Source organism: Prorops nasuta, unplaced genomic scaffold (assembly GCF_024137725.1).
Source record: "Prorops nasuta isolate Cenicafe-Biocafe unplaced genomic scaffold, Cenicafe_Pnas_1.2 PNAS00006, whole genome shotgun sequence".
Taxonomy (NCBI): Eukaryota; Metazoa; Arthropoda; class Insecta; order Hymenoptera; family Bethylidae; genus Prorops; species Prorops nasuta.
In genome coordinates this window covers 6,087,974-6,110,820 of record NW_027116803.1, presented here as the reverse complement: position 1 = coordinate 6,110,820, position 22,847 = coordinate 6,087,974, and the positions used below count along the sequence as shown (strand labels likewise).

Below are 22,847 nucleotides of genomic sequence, written 5' to 3'. Positions count from 1 at the left end.
ATTTAAGAGTTGAAGAATGACTGATATTTTTGTCCCTTTACAAATATCTCGCGACAAGGCGGCCTCTTGTGTTAAAGAAATTTTATACATTCGTAGCCCTAGGGTCATTCGTAAATATACTAGAGGGAGCGATGAAAAAACATTTTACAGTAATACAGGCAAGTCTTGGAGCATTAAAGAAGCAACAAAGTTTTTCTCGTGGCACAAAAGGTGGAAGAGAATAAATCAATCGGAGGGTGTGAGAGCGAGTAGAGTAGGCAGGCTTGTGAAAGGAGGTGGGATGAAAAGGGAGAGGAGGGAGAAAGTCTGTTATGAATTAAGGTAGAGACGGTCGGATAGGTATCGGGGGAGCAAAAGTTACAAAGGGACAGCAAATTCGCAAGGCAGACCTGGCTTTTTGAGTCATGGCATGGCGGTGGTATTGTTCGAGGCGTTCCTCCCGCTTCGAAAGAGCTCTCGAGCTCGAGCTTTCATGACAGTGGAGGATTGTCAGTAAAGCTGACTGACTGGGAGTGGAAAAACTCGGTCTCTTGCTCGCCCGATGCGCGCACGTGGTTTTTGTCGCAAGGCGATCGTCGAGCAAAAGCTCAAAAGTCACCGAAGACACAGCGCGATTTATCTGTTTCTGAGTCGAGCGAGTCGCATGCGAGTCGGGTTCTTCTCCTTACCCAGAAATAGCTCGTTGAAGTCCCCCTTTCCCCCGATGAAGACGCCATAATGGATGTTCAGCTCGAAGAAGCGACCTGGCAGCACCAGCCTGCTCGTGTGTATCACGTCTATCTGCAAGCTGATGTTTGCTTCTCGCCTGATCAGGTTCACTTCGTGCCAATTCAGGTCGTTCAAGGTCAGTCCCCGAGCACTCGCCATCTCGCTCTCGCCTGCTCCTAGATTTATGTGCACCTGTAAAAGGACAAGAAGATTTTATTATTAGTATCTTATTTATTTATTAACAACAATTTTCAATTAGTTAATTATTGCACTAATAGGAGTTTCTAGGGAAACAACTTATTGCGTTATATTGTACACGGTAATAGGTAGAAATTGATGCTTCGTAGGTTTTAGAGCTTCTCCACTTAAATACAGATGAATTAATGAAACGATTGAAGAACCGATTCAAAACGATGATTGATATTCGGATTAACTAGCTCAGTTTTTTCCCTTTGAAAATTTCACCTGATTTTCGTGTCGAATGAAATGTTTGCTTCATCGCTATTTAAATGGATTAATTAAATCACGTTCATTATTACTATATGGTAACTTTGTCTCGTTGGAAATAAAAAAGTTTTGTCAGGATTTTCGTGTATTGGAGATTGGCGCTAATATCTCGCTTCGATGGCGTTGGAATCCACGTTGGTAAAAAGTGCAGTCGTCCTTTTTTCTTCGACTTGTATTTTTTTTTTAACAGAGCTGACTGCTCGGTTAAATTACAAAAGAGGAAAAGTGTATTACGACAGTAAACTACGAGAGGAATCGGGTAAAGAATCAAATATCGCTCGCTTTAAAAGCAGCTTGTAAAAACTCATTGAAAAAATTTAATGGAGCCCGTAGTGGAAAGAAATTAGCTAGATTTAAGAAGAATGTCCACTAAATTGATCTTTTTATCAGGTACTCCTACTTTTTATCGTATAGCACAGGCTTAACGAACAGTATTGCACAATGAATACCGCTCTTCTAGAATAATATATAAAGCAATCGAATCAGAAATAAACATTCGCTCTTTTCCTGCCGGTTTTGGACAAATTCTAAATCTTTCGTTAAATTTTTCATTTTTTAACTCTTATATCGCAATAAAGTACCTTACGTTTGACGTATAGGAATAGCAAATACCTATACAAAGAAAATAAATAATCCGTAGAGTTTATAGTGCTTTGGTTTCAATGGAAAGAGGACAAAATTAATATTTGATCTAGCAATAAAGGTATTAATGGATCGTAGTCAAACACGCTTGTGCGCTCTCTTTGAAATATTTCCTAACTTCATATATGACTTTTCCATCATTAGTATATATATAAGTAAATATTCAAGAGAAGTCTGTGTTTTCCTACGGATGCTATATACTCTCTGATACATCTCAAATAAAACATTGCCTTCTCGTGCACTTTGTCTACGAGAAAATACATTAGAAGAAAACCCTTTTCGTCATATATATTGCAAATGCGTTGCTCTCTGCCATAAAAGATGGCATAGCTTGCGATTCGAGGGCATTTTTATCCACTTCCTACGTTTTCCTTTTAGCGGTTCTGGATATGCATCCGTAATCGAGGTAGAAAAGCAAGTTTACGGAAAAACAAAGGGTTCACCGTGCGCCATGGCACTCCGAGCCTGACGTCCATCATATTTTTACCAATTCCCTGACAAGCGCAGGCACAGCGGAATTCCGAGTGCTCGGCATGCTGTGTGATGCGCTATGCGAAGGTGGAAAACCAGGAGGGACACGGAGCGTGGAATGAGAGAGAAAGGGCTGAGAGGGAAGGGTTGAGGGGAGGGGGGGGAGAGGGGGAGGAGAGAGAATAGCAGAGAGACGAGGGAATAGCTAATGCGAAAGAGCGAAGAGAAGGACGGAAAGAAACGAAACGAAAGCAAAGGGAACATGCGAAAGATAGAGAGACATTTGCACAGTTACAGTGCGCCGTTCATTAAATATTGATTTCTTCCAGTTCGTTGCTATTTCTCTATTTAATTCGCATTGATATATAAGAGAGTCTGATATTTACCCGTATATTCCATTCTGGCTATTCAGTCGGCCCCTTCGGTGTTTTAATCTTACCATACTCAGCGGATTAATTAGGAAAGTACAAAACCTCTCGAAGATCACTGCATTCTACCGTGCTTATTATTTCCATATAAACGAAATAATTACCCCACATTTCTCATTCCTCTCGCGTTTTCTTTTTCATTCAGTTTTGCAATCTGACAGAGAGCCGAGCGTTAAACATTTTTCCAGATTAAAGTCTTAGGGACTTGTTGTAATTATGCATTAATAAATTTTGATATCGGGAAAATAGTTTATTTATTTCAAGTCTGCAGTTAACTCGATATTGGACTCGGTGGCAGTAACGAAGCTTTCTTCGATTTTGCGAAGCTCCGACTGTACATACCGTCCAATCGGATGATTTTTCCAGTGCAAAACGCAGGATGACTTTAAGGTCGTTTATATTTTAATGGAAATTCCATTATACACTTATATTTCTTGGAAAAAAAAGGATCTACAATTGAGCAAGTTAGCGCACCATATAAAGTTTTAATTAAAAGGGAAATCTGTGTAAAATTTTTGAAAAAAGAAACCTAAAGGATCCGAGCGGAAGCTCGGAGGAAAAAAGGAAATAAAACAGGAGTCGGATAACTTATACTTTACTTTAAAAGCCTTCATATAGTTTAAGAGAGGGCAATCTAAAAGCGTTTCAGGAAAAATTGCGGAAACGCGTGATGCATAAGAGAATAGTTTGACCATTTTATGATTAAGCTTTGCACGTATAAAGATGAATCTATCTTTTGGAGTGTATTAAATGTACATATACCTGGACGATGAGTATAACGAAACAATCTGAAAACTTCTCTCACATACAATTTGACTATTTTTAAATTCCTTTACCTTTTTCATTATGCAGTCTGGTAGACTTATTTTCTCTCTTGTCTTTTCGTCACTGCGTTTTTAGTAGACAGAAAACTCAAGTAATTCGCGCAACTTTTCGCTCTGATACACGCTTCTTATTCGGTGGTATAGGCATGCAAAGAACAATTTTTATCCGTTAAGTGCGCGATAAAAAGTAATTTGTTAAACCTTTAAATAAAAAAGCATTCTTACGCTTTCGTTACTTCTGCTATATGCGCACTGCGAAACTTTGATCTTTGTAAACTCACCTCCTTCAATTCTTTTTCCAGGATCTTTTATAATTCAAGATGCTGTTGTAGCTTGTTGCAAAATAGAAAGCAAAGAGACTGAAATATACTATGAAGCCTTGTACTCGCAATTCCCTAATGACAAAACTACTTAAGAATTTTTATATCGTGCAGAGTGTTTATTTAGCAATATTTTTCAATCGTAGATATATATGTACACGTTTTCCTTCTTTCGTTAGGATAGTTTGATTATGTGAGCTGATTACGTCGGAAGCAAAGATCCGAGCCACTGGAAAAATATATAGCGATAAAGATAATTGAATAAATCAATAAGCTATCCTCTCAAATTAGGATTCCCTTCCAAACTTTATACGCTGCGATTTAATTAACGATATTCTATCTATGGTATATATATATATATATATATATATATATATATCGCAGCACTGATATTTATAATCGTTAAAGCACGAGAAATGCGATATTCCCGGTGGAAACTTTGGAGGTTCCGCAAGATTCATTTTTTAGTTGGACATTTTGTCAGGAAATATTTTTTCAGCAGCAACTTAACAAGCCACGCGTAATGGATGTAAAACATTGGGCAGTGATTACAAAATTTCATCCCTCTAATCTCTCTTTTTACTTTCATTTATTATTTTACGAGCCTCGTACCTTTATCTTGTCATCGCCTAATACCTCGCGCGAATGACGCCCAGTTTGTTCTCGATATTATCGGAGCCACGCCGCTTCTAGTATTATTATATTCAGTCTAGTTTATATTCGAAAATAAATCACCATCCACGCATCTATGCGCCATTGACTCAATTATTATTCAGCTGTCGGTATACGTGCTTGACTTTTTGCCAAAATGGATTAACCTTCGAGAAGTGACGATTTATGAAACGCAATTTTCACAATATTCGCTATTCGATCGACAACCTATACAGATTTGGACATGAATTTAATGTCGTGTCATTTCTATTTTTTTTTTGTTTTTTGTTTGGTTATTTTTGCTATTTTTGCTTTTTTATTTAAGAAAGCTGACAATGCTTCACGAAATATCTTTTTTGGTCTTTTTTCCAATGTCTGTATAGCCATTTAATTTACAACTGCAATATTACCTCGCAATATTGAATTGGAAACATGCAAAGCCAATGGAAAGTTTACGATTTGATATCTCCATGAGTATGAACTGAACATTTGACTGTTATTGCAAATACTGGAATTAGTTTGGATGTAAATAAAATTTACTCGCAGTTATTCCTTTTTTTATAGGGGTTTCAGTGAACTGCCTGGTTATTGGCGATTTCGGCAAAGGAGCGAAGGTTTTAATTGATTAGCGTAAAACTCGTATTACCGTGTTAGTCGTTTAACGAGCACCGATGCGACTCATGTAACTGTAACTGCTTGAAAATAATGAGAAAGTACTTTTAACGAATCTAGAAATGACCGAGCGTTGGAGGAACGTAAAGCGCGTATAAAGGGCAATTATTTCGTCAAATTTTAACAAACCTGTAATAAGAGTAGGTATACTGCATGTGAAAACTTTAAACTACAGGCGAAAATTATGAAAACAATTCACGTGAGATAATGTCACGTTCGCGTATTAAATAGTTTACTTCCCAGCAGGGTCTTTAATTAAACATTTTTTCAGCGTGAAAAGCGAGCTCCGCTCGTCATTAGAGATCCGTGCATGCTTGCAAAATATTTTACAGTCGTACCTAAAGTCTTCTCTTTGCTTTGATAATTTTCAAAGCTGCTAATGGCAGCTTTTTGCAAGATTATCGAGTGAGAGAACTGATTTTTTTTCTCCCTCTGGAGATCATTAGAAAAAATGACTGTACTCCGTGGTTATTGGGTCGCATCAAATACCATTTATACAAAGCTCGTATAAATGATCTATTCCGAACACCCGAGCTAGTATATTGGTTGACGACTAATTGAAATTCAGCCGGATAGGGAGTTAAGCGTAAGGGATTTCCGCGAACGTATCTTCCTCGATGGAAAGCCGATTGCACGTGACACATTTTGTGGAAGGGCCTTCGGGTGCACTTTATCCGAATGACCTTTTTAATTCCACAATCTCGCGGCTGTAAAATGCAAGCATCGCTGTTGCCTTTGCGACGAATCAGCAATATTTTTATTCTTTATTAATTGTGTCCCTGCTTATTTGCACGTAGCATCATAATTCAATCGTTATACGATATATATATATATATATATATGTTTGCTCTGTGGGGCTCGTCATACACGCATTTAAACTATTACGCAAATCATTTGTTTTTCCTTTAAATCGTCGCAACAAATATCGTGCCACAGAGCAAATTGCGTCAATTATAAACAATGGAGGAAATTTGTGGTACAAAACGAACGATGGCAACTATAGAACTGCGTAATCAGACGGAATATTGTTTTACAAAGGTTTGTCAAAACAGGTATTTATAAGTTGCACACTGGTACACTTCTCGATAATGTTATATTGGTAGAATATACATATATATATCCACTATATAATATTTAATACAATATATACGATATGCAACAAAAGAAGATACGTGCGTACGTTAAAATCATAGTCCAGCAGGGGCGATATAAGGAGCGAGGTATCATTCATGAGGCTCGTTTCATCCGTATGCATAGGGAAATGTGTGTCGAAGTTTTAGGGGATGGTCTTTTTTATTTTACGGTCTAATGGTAATAAAGCTCGCACGCTTGTGTGTATTAGTGCGTTGGGAGGTGAGAAGAGATGAGCTCGACTGCGGGTGCGATACCCAATGACTATGTAAAACCTATTAATATGTATAAGCACGAAGCATGACACTACGCAAAATGTAAAGGTAAGTCGCATAGTTTCCCAGTTGCATGGCTGTAAAGTAGACGAGCTGGGATGATAAAGGGTGAGACACGGGTGCAAACTACCAAAGGAGGCTAAACGTTCCTGTAAGCGCACACAAAAGTCACTCATAATGAATATAGCGAGTGCATCGTTCTGATTCAGCCAGGGAGGGTATATATTATCGTGGTTGATATCAAACCGAGGGGTTCCCTGTTTGCCGCAACCACTGGCTCGGAGCCTGAAGAGAAGAAGAGATAGACTCCTCCGTGCACTCTAGACTCTAGACACTCTAGTCGAGCCAGGACAATTGTGCTCGATAGGCGCGCGAGACCATTTTAACCGACTGTAAGACACTTTTTGTTCCCCGTTAATCCCTGCCCTTTTCCACTCTTTAACGATCTTCCTGACAAACTTAATTAACTTCGGGTTCTGTCTCTCCTCACTTAGACACACCCCCGTCATTTAGCACCGCTCATTTATAGCTAGTCCTCCAGAATTCGACTATTTAGATATGTACCTTGAAAATGACCCAAAGAGTAATTACAGACTCTCTGCCAATGAGATCTCCAGATTTTTTACCATCTTCAACGACCTTCGAGGGAGCCTGGCATATCGAGGCTTTTTACCCTATTTTCTTGCTCACTCCTAATTTATTGAAAATGTTCAGCTTAACGCTAATTACTTATATATATCCCTGGCACTCGAAGATAAATGCCTAGCTTAATTAAGACATGGAAAAAATTAATTCCAGAAGTACTCTCAATTATATTCAATGGAGCATTCGTTTACCTAACTTGATTTTCCCCTACATGCATATATCGTTTCTACTTTTTTTCTCTTATACCGTACGTTGGATTTTCAAGTATTTAGAGTTTTCCCGTTGCTTCCTCGGATGCTTCAATTTCGGTTCTCTCCATGGTCGATGAAAATGTTTTGCAGTAGTTGCTGCATGGTTAATTCAACTTTTTAAATTTCTATTTTTCATTCCAACTGTATACATCATATAGAAGGTATATATAGTTGCAACGAATTTTTAAATTTCTATAAAGAAACGAATTTGAATCGAAGCGTATATTAATCTGCCCTAGCACAATATCGGTAACGGAATGTTCGCTATAACTATGGCGTTGTAGATGACGAGGGTGACATTTAATCTATACTATATAGAACTTATCTAGATAAGCTCCAAAGAGCTTAAGTGTAAGCACAATGTCAATATTGATATCTTGGACCGAGGGTATAACACCACACTGACATTATTCACTTTTAAGGGAGATATGGTTGCCATTATTGCGCCATTAAACAGTCCGGAAACCATTCATAGTCCAACGTTGGGCCGACTATAAAACCTTGTACGAAATAATAATAATATATTTTAAGAGAACATTCGCTACGCGTAGTTAATTTAATCGTCGCAGCACCTCTCCACGAATTTCACTCCATCACAAAATCAGCTTCCCGTACTCATATAGGTACTACATATGTACGAGATACAATGTAATGTATGTACTTAGACAGCGAAAATCTATGCAAATTACTTGCTAGGAAGATTGTATTGAATTGGTTCAAATACTGCCAGTTGAAATTATAGGTGAGTGAGTGGATTGGTATTGAAGCAATTGCGTTTTATTCACCTGAAACTTCATTCTCAACTTTGCAAAATTCAACTATACCTTATTAAACTCGCAATTTCGATAAAACGTTTTTATTGCTTCGATGATACAAAGGATTAATATGAATATTCTACTATTTCTGCATATTATTTTTAAGTTATTCGTATCTCACAGAATAATATATAGAAATGGCTTGAAATACATTTATATATTATTAAACTCGTAGTCGCGCTTGTAACTTAGTTAACATATTTTCACAAGCATTTCATTAAATTGCTATTTCTGCCTTTAAGATATATAATTACAACGTATATATATATATATATATAGGACTATAAAATTTAAATACTTCCTGTTAAAAAAATGGCCAGATTTAATAAACCGTAGGTGAGGTCTTTGTCGATGCTGAGCTTCCAGCAGTCCCTAAGAAATTAAATTATCTTGGATTTTCTACAGGATTTGCTCCCGCCCAAGGAAATACACAGGGAGATCCAAGACAATTTGGCAAACCTGTAATATATCTATCTATGTTTATCCCCACTCCGAACTTTCCATCAGCTTTCTAATGAAGTTAACTATCGCCTCTTCTCCGCTATATCAGTGAGAAATGTGAAACACGCGGAATAGGTCTAAACTGCAAATAGTTTGCGATAGACGAGCGAGGAATATCGATATTACAATGCAAGCAATCGATGACAATTCTGTTAGGCGAGTATACAGCATTAAAACTGTATAGCTGCGCGTGTATTATGAAGTAAAAAAAAAGGCCAGAAAAGTGGCGCGTTTACTCTATCGATCCAATTCGGATAATTAAGAGCGTGACTTCAGTTAATTAAGGAATAAGCCGTTAATTATTTTTCCTTTCAAGCTGGCCACAAATTCAGGCCGGAATTCCTTAACGGATCTTTTAATGAATTTAATTAAGCTCAGACTTGCCAGCTTGCCATGGTAGCGAGCATGTCGCGGACTTAGCCCTCTCCGAAATTAGATTCAGATGGTTTTCAACGGAGTTTCGTGCGCTGGGGCGCGAAGAGAATCACCGTGATGTACTTAGATCGCTCTCATGTATTTTGTCGCTTAATCGAATTAGTACCCCGCGTTGACGCCATTTCGTCCCGAAGCTCTGATATCGATGAACGATTGATTAAACCTTCTCTCTCTCTCCCCCCCCCCCCCCCCCTCCCCCCCCCGTCAATCCCTCTTCGGAACGCAGCGGAATATTTGCCAAAACGACCCTCCTTCCGCAAAAAGGAACAAAAATATACTCCAAATATACTGATCGTCGCTTTATATATTCGAGCATAATCGATAAGCGGATAAATCGTAAACTACCCTTCTTCTGCGTCTAACCAAACGAGTAAGTGGAATTTTTCATTACTCCGGCGATATTACTCGTGAAAATCCTGAAAATGCAGCTTCTCTGCTGCTTCATCCGTATGTTTTTGCGATTAACGTATCTTTCTTCACATTTATTTTACCGTACGGGAAAAACATGTGTGCAGCGCGAACTGTTGTGCAGCAGACTTGTGTATATATATATATATATATATATAGCCAGTAAATAACTGCAGAAAATGCAAATATAGTACGATAAGAAAATTGTGACTTTTCTGTGATACGAGAATAAAGTATAAAGTTGGAAGTGAATCTTTCAGAAATATATATACATATATATATATATATATAGAGAGAGAGAGAGAGAGAGTCGAGTCTACATATTATCCATATATATTCTTGAAATTTTTCAAATTGGTAGAATAATTAAAATTTTCGCCATTATACGTTCATATATGTATAAGAAACTGAGATCTCTATAAATCTTCTAATATAATATTGGTAGTATCTTTATGAATAACTCATTTCACTGTATAATTCTTTGTAAGACAGTATGAATGCGGAGAAACTGCGGTGGGCGAGGGCTTTGAGAATATTCGATAGTGGCTTGCGGAATTCAAAGCTGGCAGGCAACATCTCGTGGTACGCTTTATTAGCCTGTTACTCCCGTTAAATTGCATCGAGTATATGTTGTTATTGGTAGGTGAATTTTCCAAGAGGGTAAGTGAATGGGCAGGGGAGAAAAAGGAATCGTCATTTTTCTTAGCCATGGCCAACGCGAGGAAATTACGTTTCCTGCCAAGACGTGGCACGGCGTGTAAAAGGGAGGAAGAAAATAGCTCGGCATGCAAATGTTAATTACGCAGTTGCATGCCATCCGTAAGGATTTTCATTATCGCTCGATTCTCTGGGTTGGATTGCAACTCGTCTCGTCTCGAATGATTATCCGTCACTAAAGTGGCCCTTCAGGATTGTACCGCCCTTAAGTGCCTGTCCTCCGTCTCTTTCCCTCCAACACCAGAGTCCCCGGTGTGTCATCTTTATTCTCTCTCCTCCTCTTCTTCTTCTTCCTTCATCTCTTCATCGTCTATCGCACAGCCACCACTCGACAGAAGCATTTCATTTTCTTACACTCCGAGTGTTCATTTCTCCTGCGACACAGGCTACCGTTAATAGTCCACCTATTAGTGCGACTACTCTATAGCCAATGGACTTTACAAAAGACTCTAACTGACCCTCTTCCACGATAATCGCCGCCCGCCCGGTGTGTAAAGTCTCTTCCCTCTGATAATCCAATTTTTCCATCACTTACCAAAAAACACGCTGGATCAAATTCTATTATGTCGCTCTGGCTCTAATTAGCTCGATCGAACCACTTATCGCGATAGCTGTTAATTTATTAAACGAACCACGACTTGGCGTCGTAGAACCCTGTATACGTATATATATATCACTACTGCAAAGTTGAATTTTCAAATTTTCATCTCGAATTACCGCCTCGGATTCCATTTTATTCGTGCGAAATTTAGGCAAGAAAGAACGGAAAGGGAGAAACGCTTAGAGTCGTGAAATACGTAAGTAAGTACTGGTCCATAATTCTGTCTGAACTTTGCATGCACTCGCAGATTCTGTCAGCGATAAATTGACCCGAACTCTGGAAAAACATAAATTGAAGAAAAAAAGAAAAGAAAGAATACTGTGGCCCTTGTTTTTTCCGAGGTAAGCAATTTTTAATTGATTCGAGAATAAAAAATCTTAGATATGGCTGCGTTTCGAGTGCTGTATTCTAGGTAAAATAGTAAGGTTGTTGAAAAAAGTACAAGCATTTTACTTATGAGGTAACCACGGGACATAAAAAGACCTTTTAACCGGCTACTTCTTAAAGAGATGATGCATCACCTTATCCAAGAAGACCTTCCACTCTAAAAACTCCTCGATCCTTTTTCTATTGGACTATATGTACCGAACTTGAACCTTTTGCTTTTTTAGTCTATACTCCATATATAGTCTATAGCATACCATCAGTATTATTTGCTGTTTTACGTTGGAGTCTTTTTCTTCGACCAAAGAATTATCGTTTAGGTAGAGATTTATCGTCTTAATTTTTAAAAAAGGGATAACCACAAATTATACTGAAAAATTTCAACCACTTTTCTGGCAATATCCTTATATAATATAAAGCTACAAAATCCTCGATCCCTCTGTTTTTATCACATTCCTCGGTTAACAATGACGTAACAGCTAGGGCTTTCATCAAATTTAACAACGGAAAACACATATGTAGGTACACACATAAAACAGGGAGAATTATATCTGTTTAACATGCCACTCCTTCCGCAACAGATAGTTTCATTTAATAAATACTATAACGAGTTTGTTAACGGCTTAAACGCTTTTATCCGTTGCGTTCTGTAAGAAGCTTTAAAAAGAGGATGTTACATACAGTATATACGTATCTAATTGGCAAAAAAGCTTTTCTTTTCTATACGTATACTCTATAGCATAAAGGATGTAATACCCCTCAGAACGATATTTTCAAAATATAATAGTAAATCACATCAAAGAAACGTTAAAAACAGATGAAAAATAAAAGGTATAGAAACTTTAGAGACGCGAGTAGAGATATTAGTTAAATTCCGTATTTTTATCATCACTCATAAATATACGCTTCGCTGTTATTTTTTGTCGACGGGAGAGCGAATAAAATAAGGTTATTTACGCTTCCTCGCGTGAGCTGGTTATAATTTTTGTTCTTGATAGGTATGCAAGACGTTACTTCGGGCAATCTGTCTGTCCGTCTTCTCCTCTTCTTCTTTTTTTTAACACGAGCGCGCACACCTATTTTTTCAATTTTCGAGCGATGGATTTTATTTCGGTCCTTGGAGATGCCCGTTCGGTGTGTACGTCAAAAATGTACGGTGGCTGATTTTTCTAAGGGGAGATCGAGAGAACGAGGGGGGGGGGGGGGGGGAGAGCTGCAGCAGAGGAGAAGTCTGACAGGCTTATACTGCAGCACGTGCGCACGGTTAACGATGAAATGGCCTGAATAGAAGATCTATTATTAGAAATAAGTGTACGCGAGGCAAATGTACCTTCAATCTGCCAGCCTCGAGTTTGATCAAGCAGTAATCCGTCTTGCCTGCAGCTAGCAGCAGCATCGCGTCCGAAAGATGAGTCCGAAACCGGAAACTGATGTCTGTGGCACCTTTGGCCTCTTGAACCGGAAGATGGATGTAGCTGGCCCCGTAGAAGGACACTGCAATTACAAATTAATTCAATGTTACAAAACGAAATATTAGCGTAATATACTCGCTTTGAGGAAAATCCACTTGAAAAACTCTCCTCGTTAATAGAATACTTTGTATGAATATATAGAGTACGCACGCACGCACACGACTATACTGCCAAATTTCATTGATTATTCCGTCATCTATTACACTACTAGACGAAATTTTGTGTTAACGCGTTATCAAAATCCAATTATAACTGCCGTCACCGTTCGACGGAGAAAAGCAATCGCGTAATATAATCTGCACTTTGGATTCAACCGTATATGACTTTGTCCGAGATAGAAGAAAGACTTTCAGACGATTTCTTCATAATATCTAAAAAAAAAAGAAAGCAAGAAAAAAATAGTCGTACATGCTTCAGGAGCAAATCCTATAAAGCTCGCAAGCTCGTCTTATTTATAAGAGAAACATATTAGAGCTTTTACCCTTTTTACGAAAGTCGTGAATTTTCACTTGTAGCTTTTCAGGAAATACATGGAGGAAATACACGAAACGAGAGGAAATTTTATCTCAATGATGTAGCACGTCTCGTTTCATATTCAAATATACTATAAAATTTGTTGAAAACGGGAGTTTTTCGTGGTCTTTGGCACGTTATCACGAGAGGAAATACTAGAACTCTACGCATGAGTTTAAGATAATATAATACTGAAAAATTATATAAGCATATACATGTAAAATAATAAGTAAATCGCACGTCGACCCGGTGTTAAATGGAAATGATGAAATTAAGGGTAAAAATGAGTTATCGCTCTTGGACGAGACGCTTGCGAGAAAGCAGGGAACGATGGTTTTATCGATCGTGGCGCTAGCATTCGGAAGAAGGGTGCGCCAGTAACGTAGTGTACATAGGGCGAGAGATTCTTATCCGAAGTGACCGTCGATTTTGATTAAGTTTATTGCAATCAATCGTCTACATATATATATATATATATATATATATATATAACCACTCGTGCAGTCAGGATCACTGTTTACAACGTAGCTTTGAGTTTGATCGACGAATCATTGATAAACTCGAATCAATCGATCGATTATCTCGTTTGTTAAAGAATCCTTCGAGCGTGATATCTTTTGATCCCTGACGTATAAATAAATCAGTGAATTAGCAGAAATGTAATTAATCGCGGTTGGGCAGAGTTGCAGGACAAGCTGCAGTATGGCGGAGGAGTAAAAATGTAAAAATACAAATTATATATATATATATATATATATATATACACAGTTGAGAGTGTTAGTAGTGGCACTAGTGGCAGCGATATAATGAATTCAGAGGAGCCAGGATAAAAGATCGGTTAGTCGTTAGTGAAAAAGATCGGTCAAACGTAGCGGCGGAGCTACGTTGCGGTGAACAGTTTATTTTCCGAGTTCGCCTAAATGATCTCCATGGGAGGGAGGGGGGGGGGGGGGGGGGGATGGGAGAGAGTGAGAGAGGTTGCGCTCTCAAGTACGTGGAATATCCTCACGGACCATTAAGTTGGAAGAATCTCCGAGCGCGGTTGCCGTTGCTTTTCTCCGAGAGCTACATAGGAACATTAACGTGGACTATGAATCGGATCGATTCAAATGTTGCTACTGTTGTTTCGCAGCTCATTGCACCACTAATGTTTTTATGCCTGATCCCTATATAGATGCATGCTAGTGGTATGTATATATATATATATATATATATGTGGTGTGGCGTCAAAAGAGTCCGACTCACTTTCCACGTCTCTACGATTTCTGCAGGGTGCTTCGTCAATACGTACTCGGCTGTAATCTACCACTACTGGTGTAAATATATAGAGCTAATCTCATATATCTACACGTATGAACGACCCCGCATACACGTAGAAAAGCACATCGAAGATACTTCGTGACGTCGATGAGACGCTTTTACTGCGCCGGTCGAATGTGAATTTCATGTTTTTCTATTTGTCAACGCCGCTCAACCACAACCGAGCTTTATGCGATGCGATATACCATACATATATATATATATACGCGTGCAATCTTTTTCATAATTTTGAATTTTTACTACTTTCCCTCGGCTCGAATATAAAGTTTGTTTGTTTGTAAATTATTATTATTACCCCGCCCTCAATCAGTTGCATTCACTACACATTTTAATTAGATCGAGTTTTCAATTTGCGAAAATTATATTATTGACTAATTAAAACACTGTTATTTATTATACACAACATTTATTTTCACTCTAATTTATTTAAGTTGAAACATTTTACGCACAAATTTATTATATGTAATATTGAATAATATGTATATACTTTCGATCCATTTAAATAGACATTAGGTTGATGAATAAAAAATGTAGAAATTTCGTATGAATATGTTGCGTGAATCTTTCATTTTTAATTCATTTTCAATTTAATTTCTTTATCACTAGTTGTTGTAAAGCATGATACATCATGCAGCAGAGTAAACTTGACATTTTGCAATTTTAATGAGATGGTTTTTGCGTTAGTTTGGAAATTTTTATATTTGGTAAATTTACACTTTGTATTTCGTCGAGTTTAATTTAGTCCGATGTAAGTAAGATAGCCGACGTAATTTTGCATATTTCACTGTACACACATAGCACAGTAGATTAATATTTGTTGATGTTAATGTAATTGCTTGAGAGAGCGCCTTTTAGAGTTTTATACAAATACTCTACACTACACGAGCCCACTTCGAATCAATGCTATTCTTGCAGCGTAAGATTTTGCAAATTAATTTATCGATAAATTATCTGCATTTAATGGCTTACGAAGATACATTAATTTCAAATTTTGGTTTCAGTAGGAAATTCATGTATTTCCGGTTGACCATGCGATATAATGTTCTATAGTATATTAGATACAATAGCCAACAACACGTATGCGACTGTGTCCCTTGTTACAATTCACAAATAGACAACCGCGACATACTATAGATTCGAGATTCTAAACTACATGTCGCACATAATAAATGATATCCAAAATGCACGTAAAATCGTGGTCCATACTTGGCATCGCTTATTTGATCATTTCCAAGAGATAGACCTGGATAATTCTAATAAATCATTTGTTCAATTTTACAAATTCACATGCAGAATTTCCTAAGCATCATTTTCCCACTCTTTTTTAACCAAGTATCCCTAGCTAATTCCGTTTGACGCGTCGTTCCTATACGAAATGTGTTTCAAAATGCATTGGATCTGGTTTAGTTGGTTGATAATGCAAGATTGCACTCGATTAAATAAATTAACCGATGCGTCTCTTTACTCGATTCCGGAGTTAACTCTCGAACGAACTCGATGCGATAGTACCGTAATAGAAAGTAGTTGAAGCAGTATTGTAAATGTAGTTCACTCATCTCTCTCGCTCTACTAATGTTGATAGATGCATTATTATTTTAATCGACATTGTATTATAAATTAATTCGCTTATTCGACAGAGTCTAAGTAATTAATTCTACTTTATATTTAATTGAATTTTGTATTATAACATATATATATATATATATATATATATATAAGTAATTACATTTTCATTAAGCAGTACTATATACGCGTATCTAGCAAAAGTAATCAAACGTTATATAATACATTGTATGGCAATTCCAAAAAACTAGTCGATTCGTGCTTATATTTTTCAGAAATTCCGTAATATTTGTCGCGTCGCTGTCTGTTTTTAATATTGGAACACAACGGACACAAGTAAAAAACGTGATTCGGTGTAAAACTGATGGTAGCTTGTACCACTTTTATCGAGATTGTCAATTAGTGGTGCATGCACGTCCTGTGCAAAAATCACCCCGAGATTTTAAATAACGTTTCTCTCTTTTAGGTACTAATTAGCTGAAACTCGCAGCGCAGATCAGATGGAGGAATTTTCTACAAAACAGTGAATATGCCCGTTCCGCTCATTAATTACGAAACTTATCTTTAACTAAGCAATTAAATATTCCAGCGAGAATTTAAAAATTTCTTTCGGGTACTTTTATGTTAGTTTGCAGGAGTATTATAGTATGCAACCCGAATCTGACGAGGTTGATTGGTCTGCAAATCCGAATCCTTTGGGCCAATCACGGTTTAGCGTCTAGGGAGATAATGAGTTAGTGCCACGAGCATAGTCTGCGGCCTTACAATATTCATGGTATATTCAATTTGGAAGCAAGGAGGAGGAAATGTACATTGGATGGGAGTAGAAACGCAGAGTTGGCAAAGCCAACCTAATAAATCAATTTTACTATAAAGGTCATTCGGCCTTATAACGAAGTGCTTGTAATGCAAGCCTTATGTGAAAATGAATTTACGTTGTTTTACTCACGATTTCCCACTATCGCTTCCCGTTTTAAGCTCGTACCTGAGAAATTCAATGTTTAAAACATATTTGCAAATGTAAAACTCTATCATGATGTCTCTCAAGCCCCTCAACTATATGTGTACCAACTGTTAAGCAGTATATATTGAAGAAGAAAACTGCAATTTCATTTTATGCAACAGTAATGAAAATTATAACAACGATAAAAAAGTGCAACAGTAATATAATATAAGGTTTCGATCAGGATGAGAGATTTCTGCGGAGAAACCTATTAATTACGTAATATATATATATAGCAGTTTTTCAACATTGGAATATTATAAAGGAATTAATAATGAATAGTGCAATATTTATATTCACGAGTCAACGCTTATGTGTGTGTGTGTGTGTGTGTATATGGCAAACAGTAAAGATATGATTGAAATAAGAAAAATGGCAGTAGCTGGGTCTTATCTGTTAATTTGCGCGAAAAACAAGTTGCCGGAGGCTATAAGCAGGATTTCCCTTTTAATATAATCACGACAAAGGGGTTTTTGCATTATTTGCGAAAAGAGAAGGGCGCGCAATAAAGACTAATTTTAAATATCTCGCAATATATTTTAGAAGCTTTCGCAGTTTTTTGCGGAAGAAAATGCAATGACAATAATGACAATGCGAGGAGATTCTGCGGTAACGCGCGATTACTTATGTTTAAATGCCTCGTAACACAGCGAGTTATTTCCAACGAAATAAAGTGTAAAGAGATTGCACTTACTTGTCGGACTTTATAAAAGGACAGGCCAGTAAAAAGACAGTTTCTTACTGTGGGGGACCTCGAATAAATTGTCAGTTGTTAAAATTTCCTTGACGTTTATTGCGATCGGTGAAAGTTGGCAAAAGCTTTTTTTCCCTCTTCATCTCAAAGTTTTAATAATATTTCTCACGTAGCTGGAGTATATTTATGTGGAGCGGAGGAGGGTAAGAGCCAAAGGACAAAGGGTAAGGCGTGACTTTGTATTTGTACTCGTGCGTGTAGGTAAAACTAATCAGGGACCAGGATTCCGCATTGCCACGGGATATACAGGAGAAACGGGAGCGCGATAGTCCTTATTTGGAGATGTATTTCTCTCAGACGACAGAATTGGAGTATATCAGTCGAAGTTTCTAACTACTTAATTGGACGGGAGCTAGACAGATACCAGCTTTACTTTGACTAATTTCTGTCTGCGGAGATAGCCACTTTTAAGCGAAATATATATAATAATAATTCATAAAGACTCCTCCTCCAAAACCATTTGCAACGATGGACTGTTCCATCTCCGCCCGGTGTTTATCGCTCTGCGTTCCTTTATTTTCTTGCTTATTATCGCTTTGAAAATCTCTCGAATCTGGCCGATTTTGCATGCGAAATCTTAAAGTTGTTCTCCGGGATAAAGACTCGAGTTTGGATTTTTCCTTAAACTATCGGAGAGAAGCTTACGCGTGGATAAGAAAGTTGCATGGCGTAGCATAGAAATCGGTTGCATTGAAATTGATAGAAAGAAGCCTGGACAGAGTCTGCTGGCCGGAAGCTTTCTGTATATATATATATATACGGTGTGCCAGTGAAATTTCGCCAAACTGGCTCTCGCGCCGTTACACCGTTTGCGTTATCAAAGAAACCTACCCTTTCTCTCTCCTCCCCCTCTCTAATCTTGACACGTAAATGGGATTACTGTAAAAGAAGTGACATTTTCATCATTGAAATTAAATTATATAAAGGAGTAAATGTGTGTGTGTAAAACGTTTAACGTAATTGAAATCCACAGCTGACAATGTCGCTGGTGTGCCAATCGCGTTGAATTTGCGCAAATGACAATGTCATTCAAGCTTGCAGTAGGTAAGGCTAATTTGATGATATAAAACAGGTTCGTGCCATTCAAATGTACAGCAAGCTTGGTGAATGATATTAACGAATTATTCATATATATATATATATATATATGGGGAGGATTCGCGTTTCGATCGTCAATATTTTAACCATACAAATAATAATAATTAAAAACGTTTAATAATTTTGTTTTCCATACAACGGCCTTCGTTTTTGAAATATACACCACTTTATACATATAGCAAACGAGCGAATCGACGAGACAATACGCTTGGATAGCCCGAATAGGCAGGCAACGGTCTCCGCAACCCCCTCCCCTATCCTACCCCATTTATCTCGTCGTCTGATTGGCTCGCTAAAAAATTGCAAAAACGACTGACAACGAAACAAAAATATGTTAGAAATGTTTTATTAAAAGTGTCTATATACATATGCAGTGGAGAAATATTGTCTATAGTATATATATATATATCGAAACACGAACACCCCAGTGTAATACGTGAAAATTGAATTTACTTATATAATTAATTTGTTTCCCTTAATGATGACTCTTGTTAGTCCATAGGGAAATTTGAGAAACTGGCAAGTCGACGAAGTTATAGGTTTACCAGTCGAGAGAGCGAGAGAGAGAGAGAGAGACGATTTTGCATATCACATTGCACGTCAGTGTGGAAATGCGAGATGGTTTTTGGTGGTTAGAGGAAAAGCTTTACTTTGCCAGTGTTAATCCGCTAGTTGGTCGGAGCGTCCGACTGGCGCGTCGCGAATGCAAAACCGTTCTCTTTTCTCGCTCTCGCGGGAGGACATCTATGCACAGTACCTTTTTCATCCGTCTGGCAGTATCCCAAGAGGGAGACCGTCACTGCTAAGAACATTAGCAGTCCCATGTCGTTGAGAAGCATCAGGCTCGTCGATACGTTCTTCCTCTTCCTCTTCTTCTTCCACCACGCGATCACTCTTTTTCCCCTCCCCTTCCCCCACTCCTTATTCCTATATTCGACCCTCTCTCTCTCACACCGATAACCGTTTCTCACTCTATTTCTGCCTCTTTCGCGCTCCAAAATGGCCAGACGAACTTTTGCGAAAAACTACGCGCTACCGCGAGAGGATATCGATCCTCCGCGAAGCCGCTCGCAAAAACCCTCTAACTAAGAATAGCAGGAGGGATGCCGGCGAGAAGAATCGAAATCACTCGACGCGCATACATCTTGTCCGCCTCGGCTTTCCCGATTCCCACGTCGAGCCTCGCTCCCTATATCGCGTTCCCACTCGACTTATTACCAGCCACTCTCTCTCTGCCCCGATGTGTACACTTGGCACTCTTGTTTCTTTTGTTTATGCAACAATTTTAATCGAACGCTGCACGAGGAGCAATTAAGGTTGAAGCTGATCGATTGGCCGGACAGCTGCTCGTAGCTCGATGAGTATGCTCGGAATCCGTTTTAGCACTCGTGGGGCGTTTGCCGACTCCAGTTGTGCTGATTTACTCCGCGAAGCTTTCACCCTTTTTAATGGGAAGATGCTGTCGAGCCTCCGCTTGTTTGCCACTGCTTGACCGCCAGTTTTCTCGTACCCCACGTCATCCTTTCTCGTCCCTCGCCGCACTCGTGCTGTAAGAACAATGTTCAGGTAAGTGCGCTAACCTGAGAGATCGTTGACTCCTTTCTTACCTACCCACGAGTAGCCTGTTATTTTCTCATCCCCTCCCCCCCCCTACCCTACCCTACATCTCTTCATCATTTTACCACTTCAACCTCGAAAATACCATTCGCTCGATTACAAGAGCCAGCTATATAGCATGCTGTACTAATTACGAGTGGACGTTTTCAATGCGATATCATGCGATGAGACAAAAAATACAGCCAAACTTATTTTGGATAGAGGCAGGTTTTTTTTCACCGAGAATTGTCTAGACGACTATTTTATCGCGGTAAAAAAAGAAAATCATAAAAGTCGAGTAAAAAATATCCGATAAAATTCTATATCTATATGTATACGTATAGAGTGGTGCGGTTATATAGTTGTTGAGGTGTTTAACGTAATCGAGATTGAAAAATTCGACTGGTTCATAAAAGCTTTCAGGATGCGTATCAAAGTGCCAAACTTTGATATCCTCGGTGGGTACGATTGTTGGGAGTAATGTATATATCGGGAATTCCGCGCGGTGCTTGTTTTACGATTGCCATCTCTCGAACCGCAGGAAAAGCATAAAATCGTACTTTTGGCTTGGGGTATGGTCGGACTGTAACCCTGAAAATATCCTCGATTGATCATGAAACTTCGTACGGGGAGATGTTGCGTGTATACGCGATACACCGTATAGTAATTTTTCAAACTCTCTGCGCATATATACATATGTATACACACTAATGCGAATAGATGCGAGATGTAAATATCCGCATTAAACGGTGCGCAGGTTTGGGTTTCAAGGGTTTTAATACTGCAAGAAAATTGATGAAATTTACATGAAGAAAGTTTGCAGTTTTCTTGAAGAGGCTGTATGCGGGGGAGGGGTATTTCTTGAGTACTTAGAAATGCTTGGAGATGGCTGAGAGTGGCGTTTGACTTTTGCATTCTTTGAGTTTGCCCGGGGATTTTGGAGGGTTGGCGAGTCTGAACCAGCCTGAACTTCGCGCCAGTGTGTAGCAGTTAGACAGCAACGCGCAACGAGCTGGCGTTACGACTTTATAGCATTCTACGAATCTCATTTGCAGTGACCGACATTCGACATCGCGGAGAGGCGGAGGCTGCAGGAAAAAAAACGACTGGGACACAACGCAGAGAGAGAGAGAGAGAGAGAGTACAGCGTGCAGTCGTGTTTCTCGGTTATGAGCTCCCACATTGGTTCGGTGCTTATTTTCGTCTATTCCTCCCAACACGTGCGCATGCTCCATCTCCCCCCCCCCTTCTCCCCGTCCATATCTCACTCTTCCTCCCCCGCGCCTCTTCGTAGCCGTTCGAACGGAACGCTTCGACAGAGAAAAAACAGCAGGCAAAATTCCTATTCAACGAAAGAGTCGAGTGCAAAACAAACCTCATCCCTCTCTCACGGCCAACCCACACACGAGCCGCTCCAACCATGCAGCGTAGCCGTAAACGACGCCCGCAACAGTGGCAACTAGCAACTAGCAGTAGCAACTCTGCTGAACCGAGGCAAGCAAGAGTGAGCGTGAACGGTAGGCTTTGCCTGGTCATTCTCATGCATCAACTAGCGTACAAGCACCACTGAATTCTCGTTTCCATCTAAACCGATAAAAGTACTTCACCCCTATATGCGAAAATATATACTGCGATCGCTATACACGGCCCTTTGCGAATTTTTCACCATAATCCTACCAGCGTTGCGCGCAGGGCCCTCTCGTTTCCTCGTGAAACTTGTATAATATGGTAATCCGGTGTGTGTCTCTCGAGTAATAATATTTTTTAACCGATTCGACGAGCGGTGGTCAATGAAATTATCGTAAATTTTTTAGTCGGTGCTCGGATCCGTTCTCGCCAAGTGGCTTACGTCGAGTAGTATATTCGAGTGCGCGCAATTCCACGAATAACCTTTTGTAAATGCTTCTTCGAGCGTTTTGTGGATTTAAGCCGGGCACCAATTAAAGCAAGCGGTGGCTCTTGGTCGCTGCATTATGATTTTCCGATACTTCGCGTGTCTTCCGATGGCTAAGTACGCGCGTTAGCTTTGTAGAGCGATAGCGAAGCAAAGTGCTTGCTGGCTGCGTAGGGCATTGCTGATGCAAGCGATGGGCTGACTTGGACCAAATCAAATTCTATCCTAATTTCAAGTGTGTTGACGTT

General features: G+C 38.9%; 1 protein-coding gene across 1 annotated transcript in view; it reads right to left on the bottom strand.

The window, feature by feature from the left end:
- kon (chondroitin sulfate proteoglycan 4-like protein) overlaps positions 1-19,985 on the bottom strand; it is a 45,392-nt gene extending 25,407 nt beyond the window's left edge. Inside the window, exons 1-3 of the mRNA XM_066728620.1 lie at positions 19,867-19,985; positions 12,717-12,880; positions 669-900 (exon numbers count right to left, since the gene is read on the bottom strand). Of these exons, the coding sequence (XP_066584717.1) occupies positions 669-900; positions 12,717-12,880; positions 19,867-19,948 (478 nt within the window). The 5' untranslated portion in view covers positions 19,949-19,985. The remainder of the gene's footprint in view (positions 1-668; positions 901-12,716; positions 12,881-19,866) is intronic.
- Between the last annotated feature and the right edge of the window lie 2,862 nt (positions 19,986-22,847).